Consider the following 9,147-nt stretch of genomic DNA (forward strand, 5'->3'; position numbering starts at 1 on the left):
AGTCGATATTGATAATTATTGATTTTTTTATGACCCATTTAAAATAAGGACCAGGGGGAAAAATATTCAATTTAAACACTTTTATTGTAAACTTAACCTTCCTCTGATTTTAATCACCTCAGTTATCAACCGAGGCAGACAGGGAAAAGAAATGTCAACACAACCATGAAAAACACTGAAATAAATAAATGTACACATACTGTTAAAACCGGTGTATAAGACACAGTCTATTTTGGAGAGTCTCATGCTGGGAAAAACGCTTTTCTATTAAAGACTAGTTCATTTGAATGCATCAGTAACTATTCATTTATAAACACATATGTTTATACTCCAAACCTTTCTCAGTTCGTGTTAGGCTGAGTTTCAATTAAACCTTTTATAAAAACACAGTATTTTTACATATTTAATACAGTGTACCTGTGTGCTTACTCGAGTCCCAAAAAACTATTCATCAGAGCTGTTGCTGTGCGCAAATAGACTACCAGAGTCGCACTTTTGCACATTGAGCTTCAACTAATTATTGTTCTTAGTGTGGACGCCCCCTTACATACCTATAATCATATCCAGATCCAACCTCTCTCTGCATTTTACTGGTGAATAGGACACAGCGGTGTATAAGACGCACCTCACTGTTAGCGTGCCACTCCATACGTTGCTAGGTTACCAGGGAGCGAGTGAGTTTGTTCATGCAACCAACCTTGCTTCGCCTTTTTTTCTCTTCAGTGAAATTATCGAACTTTCTACCGAAAGCATTTTTATTGATATTGATTACGTGTCTTTTATCGCCCAGCCCTAGTGTGGTCTCTGTGGTGAAGAAGTTCCAAGTAAGTGGGGGTCTTGTTCATAAGTGAGGGCAGATGGAACAAGACATCAACAGGCAGACTGGTGTTTTAAGAGGGAGCTGGGCCTGACATTGTCATGAGCTTCGGGGTAATGACTTGAAAGACTAAGATTGTGGATAACAGTGGCCAAATCAAGTTTCCTTTGCAGGGTGTCAGGGCCTAGGTTGAGGAGCTCAGCCATATTAAAATGATGATCTTATACACAAATAATGTAATTCTCCCTCATCAATGCTTCAATGTCCATTTTTTTGCAGATGATACAATTTTATACACCCCAAGCTCTACCCCAGCACAGTGTTCAGCCTGCCTTTGATGCTTTCCAAATATCACTCCTTAATTACAGTATAGTTTCAAGTGCAGAAAAGACCAAATACATGGTGTTCTCCATCTCCACCAATGACTCCCATCAATGACACCCATATTACTGAGTCAAACTGTGTCTAGCCAAATAATTTGCCTTGACAGCAGACTGTCATTCACATTTCATTTCACATTTGACTCAGAAATTAAAAATCAAACTGGGCTTCTAGTATAGAATCAAAGGTCTGTCCTCTTCTGTAAAACTATTGTGCAGTCAACCTTCATGTCTGTCCTTGACTATGTATTGTCATACTGCACCATCAACACTTCAGAGCCCTGTGCCTCACAGTGCATTATGCTTTATCACTAATGACAAATTTCATACTCATTGTTTTCTGTATCGCAAGGTGGTTGGTTGGACTTCCTTACATATGAGAAGAAATAACCATCTTATCTTATTCATATTTACTGTTGAATCTTAAATACTACCTCACATCTCTTCTCTCATTTAAATCTAGTAACTAAAGTGCATGAACCAGTAACTGCTTAACCTTAGATATCCCTCGTGTTTGCACTGATGCTGGTAGAATTGGTTTCAGGTACAATTCACCTTTTAAATAGAATGAACTGCAAACTGCCCTCAAACTTGAGTCTTACATTCCTCTTGGAGATTTTAAAGCTTTATTATCTGATGTTTTTTTGTGATTCTAATAACTGGTATCTAGTAACTAGTAACAAGTAGTGTTGTTTCTGTCTGCTGACTGTGTTCTTGTTTTATGAAGACAAGAACACAATGCTCAATTATCTGTCGGAAAGGAGATCTTAATCTCAATGAGATTGCCTGATAAAATAAAGGAAAGAAATTGTACTGTGTCAAACCATCTGTCCACTGCTATAGGTTTGCTTATCAACAAAAATGTTGGATGTGACATTTGCATACATAGTGCTCAATAAATTGTTGAAAGCCCATTAATATGCAACAGTTCTGTTAATCCATATTTAAAAATTAAGTATAGGTTATTGCACTTGAATGTCATGTGTTATTATTCTGTTATTACTCTATTATTCCTCTATTATTCTTAATGTTCTGTTTCTCTTTGCTAGTTTCTGTTTTGTCATAGTGTTTGGACACTTTCATTCTGCTGGCTGCCTCTTCACTGAATGCTTGTGCCACTGAGCTTGCTCAAATTGAGTTGATTGGCTGTGGCTAATTCTTCACTGTCAGTTAGATGCTTCTTCAAACATGCTTTACATTGGCTCCATGATATTACAGCTCACTTGTGTGATGACATGTCTTTTGTTCTCACTGCTCACAGTGATCAGTTTCAGTAGTCAGCTTGCTACACAGTTGCTGCTACGGCTATTAGCATCCCATGGTTGTATTGTTATGTTTCAGGCTGATCTACTGTATGCAGTTATTTGCTTTAGGTCTATTTTTAATGACTACAGATTGCTGATCAAGCTACAGTTCATTCACTTCAAACTTACAGCAACTTGCATGTTCATTGAAGGCAACACTCTTACTGCATATACATCTCAAAGACTCCATAGAAAATGCATCATGTGTGATCCCTCCCATAAGTAACATATATTTAACAGTTTTGAATATTTCCCTTGTGTCAAGAAACTGAACAGTCTCTTACAACATGCTCATTTAAGGAAGCAAGACACTGGCAGAGTTGCTCCTCCAATGAGAGAATTTCACTAAAGTTGTTTTCCAAGACATAGGTCACATCTTCTTTTGGAGATGTATCCTTTCAGAGGAATGATGACTAGATGGCTGAATATGCTTCTCTACTCCCAAAAAGACAATAAACAGAGGATGCCAGTTCCCACTTTCATTCTCTCTGAGATGAAAACTAGTTATGGGTTCAGGCAGACCTCATCAACGTGTGAATCTGCTTTGAACATATGGGTATTTTAACCATAAATATAGGGAGTTAATGGATAATTGTGCTTTGTTATGCCAGATATGGAACCATGCAGATAGTTTTCATTTTGTGCCTTTTCAGCATGTATCTGTCTTGACATGCAATTGATGTTAGGGTTAGGGTTAGTTAGAATATTAGCCTGTATTTCTGTATTATCAGTATCTTACCCACTTATCTAAGTACCATAACTTTACCACTCAACTTCTCAACTAAAATTGTGAAAGATCTGCTCCAGACATGTTGTGAGACATAAATAATTCTGCCTGGAATAATATTTTGTGACTGATATGTTTTTCCCCAAAATATTTAATTAGTTAGTTGATAGAATAACATTTACTCTTCTGCCTTATTTAGAAATCCAGAATCTGCCAATATGCAAGTATTATTCATTTCAAAAGTTTAACTGCTGGACACAAGATGTCTTTTTCTTCATAGTAAAATGTTATTGTAAGTTGCATATTAGACCTTGATTGATTTCCCGTTGTGATGTCACAAATCATGCCTCTATGCACACATGTAACTGAGACATGAGACACTGAGATTTAAGGTGAGCATGGGGAGAACATTCCCCCTTCATCAAACCAATGTGAAAACAGCCATCTAGTGTCAAACTCTGCACATACATTATCAAAAGTGGAGAGGGTTTTTTTTTTTTTTTAAAGGAACATATTCAATTAGATGTTTTTTTGCTGGGTCTGGTGTTTTGGGAACTCTGATGCAGTCATCATGTTGCACAGAGCAGCTGACACAATGCCCCATTAAAGCTTATCCATAACAGCTAATTCATTCTTTTTTGTGAATAAGTTCTGAAACAACAACAGTTTTCACCCTCTGACCATCTGTCTCTCCTGTACACTGTATACAGTGGCAAAGTAAGGAGAATACATGTAAGTGACGCTTTTACTGCTACTGTTATATCCCCAAAAAGAAGTATTACTCTGGGGACAGCAAGCTGGTGATAAATACCATCATGTTATTTTGCCTTAACTTATTAACCTTAACCTTAACTGATTATATTCAGGACATAAAAAAAACTAAAGATAGGATAGTAATTTCATGAGTAATTTACAGTACCTCACTCATAATAATGATACACCAGTATTCATGCATTTTCTTGTAGAAAGAAGAATAGTTTTCTCTGCCTGCTAGTATGGTGGTTGTTAAAAGCTATGATGTCAACCTCAGTCTTGTAAGGATGCAGTGGGTGAGTGTGTTTGTATCTCGTGGTGCTGAATGGGATGATAGATCATGTGTGACAAGTGTTGTGTCTCGATCGAGCCTTCGCAGAGTTTATTGCTGACTGTGTGTCTGATCCCTTCAGTCTCCTTTGCTGAAGACCCAGACAATCACCATCTCAGATGTCACCAACTCCCTGAGAGGAACTGTGGCCTACAAGGACATACCCCTCGTTCACACTGAGACCAAGACCATCACATACGAGTCAGCACAGGTGAGAGGAATTCTAGGAATTGCATAAAAAAGAATCACAAGGATTCTGTAGGCCCTTGATTAGACACAATTATAAGCGTAAAGGTTCTACCCCGTTATTTTAAGTTATTTTTAAGGTTGTGATATTGCACTTGTTGAAACATGTTCATTGTACAATACTGGCCAGAAATGTTGTTCCCAGCCTGACCTCTGTCGATTTGTTGGAATTGGGAAATGTTAATTTCAGTATCAGTATCAATTTACTTTGAGAAATGTAAACTTTTTATAACTATTATATTCACTGACAAAAGAATCCAATGTTTTCAAATGTTAAAATACTTTTAAAACAAGCAGTTGTACAATAAGTTTTCAAATGAAATATCCTAAAATTGATTTAAATGAAAAAAACATGTAAGATTAAAAAATAAGTAAAGAAAATTGTCACTCTGGCCAAACACGGATGTTTTTTCATGATCAGCCTTGTGACCACTTCAGGCATACATCTTACATTATTGACAACCATTTCTCAGTTTGTCCAACATTCGAGGTACCTATTGGTGTCTGTTCCTTTTGCAACACTATGAAAATCAACTCGCAGAAATTGATTTAGTTAAATAACTCTGGATTCCATCCACTTGCTCTTAATTCAGCCATCGTTATAGCACAGCAGGTTTAAAATGAACCTGTTACTGGCCTGATCTTTGATTGGTGTTGTGGTGATAAGTAGCTACAACAGTTAACTAGCTACGCTGTTGGGTTGTACAAGCATGCTACAAAAGTCATGCACACAACAAAATTGATATGATGTGCATAGATTCTTATCTTCATTGATGTACACAACAAACACAGTGAAGTTCAAATCCCTTGAACATCCTGGGACCCCCCACCTGTCAGTTAAAACTGAAGAAGCCCCTTGGATTAGAGGTAAAACATTTTTAAATATCCACAACCAAGTCCAGTTGCCCTTGATTCAACCATTCTTGGATAACCATTACACTGATGACTAAGAATCTTCACAGACATTATTTGAGATTCTTGTGTAACACTGAAAAGGTGTCTCTCCCACAGCCGGTGGACAGCCTGGCAGAGAGGGACTCAGGAGTGCTGCTGAGTGCCCAAACCATCACCTCTGAGACCATCAGCACCACCACCACCACCCAGATCACCAAGGTCTGCTTACTCCACACACAGCCTCACAGTCAATACAGATCAATACAGCAATTTACCACCATGCTGTGATGGATCCCTAGTTTCAATCACCTGTGCCAGTTGTATTGACCCTGCTGGAGAGTAATTGAGAGGGAGACTCCATATAGCCTGCCCCTTTTCTTAACCAAACCTTGGAAGTTTTTTTTTTAAATATTAGGTTCTAATGTGTATGAAACCTCACAAGCCAGATCAGTTGTATGAATAGCAAGTCCTGCTCTGTTACCTGACAACTTTTGTCCCACTGTCCTCCCCAATGTACTATGTTTTTCTTTCATTGGTCTCTGCTAAAACTTCTGAAATTGTACTTAAAAAACATTTTTTTTTCACAGTTAAAATGACAATGCTTGAAATTCAATTTTGAGTACCTCATCATTTTAGTGAAGTTATAGCAACTGTTGTTTGTATTGTGTATTGTTTTTGTGAAGTCTTAGACATTGACTATTTTAAATCATGGGATGTTGGATACCAAAATGACAATAGTAGAAAGTGATTTGTCTTTGAGGTATGAACAGACAACACAGCAACATGTTCAGCGATTCAGACACATCAGTGATGCAAAGATGCAATATGTGATCTTCTCTGCAAAAATATATTTGGCCTCATTCAAGAAGCACTAGTACTAACACGTTTGTTTATCAGTGGAACGTGCGAGTGATTTAATTTGACATTTTGTGGCATTATGAATTGTCGCCTATTTCAAATTATCACAGAGGTATGAACAAAATCCAGGAGTGATCCAGACCTGTCATACAAGTCATGAACAGACCACTACAACCAACTAAGAACAAGGCAAAAACACTAATTTGACTAGTAATAATGATTAGGGATGCTCCAATCCAACTTTTTCAGTCACAATACCGATACCTGGGCTTTGCGTATTGGTCAATAACAGTACGGATTCGATACCATTGTTGAAAGAATAAACCGTATACATCACCATGTGGAAGAGACTAAAGTCATCAGGCTTGACTTAAACATTACTTTTTTGTTAAACAAAATGTAACAAATTAACACATAGATATAAATGTACTGAATTGTTATTTATAATTAAAATGATAAATAGTTGTGCACCAGCAGCACATTGGAACAGAACTTAAAATAAAAAGAAGTCTTCTTTGTAAACATTCAGTGCAAACAGGAATTCAAAATCCAATATAAAATGTGACTAGTGACTAGATATTATCTGATACCCGATTTAGCTATTTAGTCAATATCAGGGCCAATATCTGATATTAATATCGGATCGGTGCATCTCTAATCATGATGTCATCATCTGGATGAATTTGGAGTTTAATCATCATATGAACTAAAATAAAACATAAACATGTTCAGTATATCATCATCATATACTGATTTTTAGAGGTGATGATATTTATGTCGGTAGTAGTTGGCTGTAGTTGTAGGCTGTACATTCTCTCTCATATCTGTGACTGTCACATGACCGCCTATCATATTAATCATGGAGTGCTTTACTTTAGAAAGATGCTTTTTAGCTTCTGTCTAATGACCAGTGACACACTGAGAAATGTGTCTCTTGACAAGATTTCTGAAAGCATGACTTGAAGCTCAAATTCTTCTTTTTACTCTTTTGGAACATTTTGCAAATGGAGGAGCAGAGGATTTAGGGGAGTTGATTATGCTAATGATCAAATCCAGAGATTTATGTAATGTCTGTGCAGTTTAGAGAGTTTGTTTTAATCCGTCTTACAAACGTCAGAGTTTTAGGATGAAAATATGAAAATGTTTTTGCATGAGGCCCAATGTACAACAGAGGGTAGAACACAGACCAAACATGTGGCTGAGATACTCAAATGTTTATACAGATCAGACCAGAAAAGGTTTTGTATCTTTGTTATATCATGTTGGTATACATGTTTCCTGTCAGTCACTGTATAGTCAACTCTATAGTGTGTTCATTACTTTGTACGTGTACTGATTTTTATACCATAGTAATGGACTCAAGTGACAGCATAATGCAAAGTTTGTAAAAGTAAAAAATTAGATTCATAACTTGCATAGACATTAGGAAAATGTTAATTAATATGATCATCTAACATTCAATCAATCAAGTGCATCCTATAATTAAATCCTCAGTGTTACAACATTCTTATCTTTTATTACTCTTTTAAGAGTACGCTGCCAATATAGTCATTAGAGTTTCAATTCATGTACACACTAATATTCTTAATAAACATATATAACATAATACCATTGTGTGACATGTTCTATTAATAACTTTACAGATACAGATCATGGGTAGTATCTTGTTCATGTTAATGCTCAATTGCATCATTCTCCAAATCTGTGAGAGTTGACTTTGTGTCTGGATCAAACTGATGCTCAGACTGCCATCAGGGAGGGAAGATACGTTTCGTCTAGATTTTCCCTCTGAGGAATTATACTCAAGCTAGTTTGATGTCTCTGTTATAGACGGTGAAAGGAGGAATGTCTGAGACTCGTATTGAGAAGAGGATCATCATAACTGGAGACACTGAAATTGATCATGACAAGGTGAGGAACGAAAAAGATGCTTCACTCTTCAGCCTAAATAATGTAGTAATTATGTTTCCTCTGAGCTCGTCAGTAAGTGCAGGTGCTTTACGTGTGTGCCTGATGGGTGAAGCTGGATTTATTCGTAGACTTAATTCCCCTCAAAGAGCGATTGCTTATATCAAGTAGATTTGTTCTGCATGCAAGTCATTTTAATTCAACTCATTAATTATGCACTACTTCACAATCTTCTTCTTCTTCTTCTTCTTCTTCTTCTTCTTCTTCTTCTTCTTCTTCTTCTTCTTCTTCTTCTTCTTCTTCTTCTTCTTCTTCTTCTTCTTCTTCTTCTTCTTCTTCTTCTTCTTCTTCTTCTTCTTCTTCTTCTTCTTCTTCTTCTTCTTCCACTCAGGCTTTGGCTCAGGCCATTAAAGAGGCAAAAGAGCAGCACCCAGATATGTCTGTCACCAAAGTGGTTGTGCACCAGGAAACAGAGATCTCCCCAGAGTAAGACAGAGTGATCCATTGCTAGGTGAGTGTCCTCCCCAAGCCCTCCTCCACCCTCCCCTCCCCTCCCCACACATTCAACTAAACCAATATTACCCTTTTGCTGTTAATTAGGGTACAGATTGGCAGGGGTCACGACTGAAGCACCTGCTACCAACCAATAATGATGTCATGGTGATGTTCAGATATCAAAATGATGTGTAGATATGTCAGAACATGAAAATAGTTGATTTACTCTACTACATTATTTCATTTACAATCAAGGAAACTTCATTTAGAATCATATTATTTCTATATGTATATGCAGCAAAATGGGATGTGCTTGGAAAATATTAACATCAAATAATAATCAGCAATGATTTTTATGATTTTTCTTTGGAAGATACCAGGATGGTATGGTTTATGCAAGGCTGTATTAGTACTGAAGCTTCATGTTCCCCTAA

At 36.9% G+C, this 9,147-nt stretch overlaps 1 protein-coding gene across 1 annotated transcript in view; it reads left to right on the forward strand.

Annotated features, from left to right (window-relative positions):
- The window catches only part of epb41a (erythrocyte membrane protein band 4.1a), a 52,694-nt gene extending 43,986 nt beyond the window's left edge, over positions 1 to 8,708 (forward strand). Inside the window, exons 16-19 of the mRNA XM_062436630.1 lie at positions 4,395 to 4,523; positions 5,570 to 5,671; positions 8,141 to 8,221; positions 8,610 to 8,708. Coding sequence (XP_062292614.1) covers positions 4,395 to 4,523; positions 5,570 to 5,671; positions 8,141 to 8,221; positions 8,610 to 8,708 — 411 coding nt within the window. The remainder of the gene's footprint in view (positions 1 to 4,394; positions 4,524 to 5,569; positions 5,672 to 8,140; positions 8,222 to 8,609) is intronic.
- The last annotated feature ends 439 nt before the right edge of the window (positions 8,709 to 9,147 follow it).

Source organism: Scomber scombrus, chromosome 16 (assembly GCF_963691925.1).
Source record: "Scomber scombrus chromosome 16, fScoSco1.1, whole genome shotgun sequence".
Taxonomy (NCBI): domain Eukaryota; kingdom Metazoa; phylum Chordata; class Actinopteri; order Scombriformes; family Scombridae; genus Scomber; species Scomber scombrus.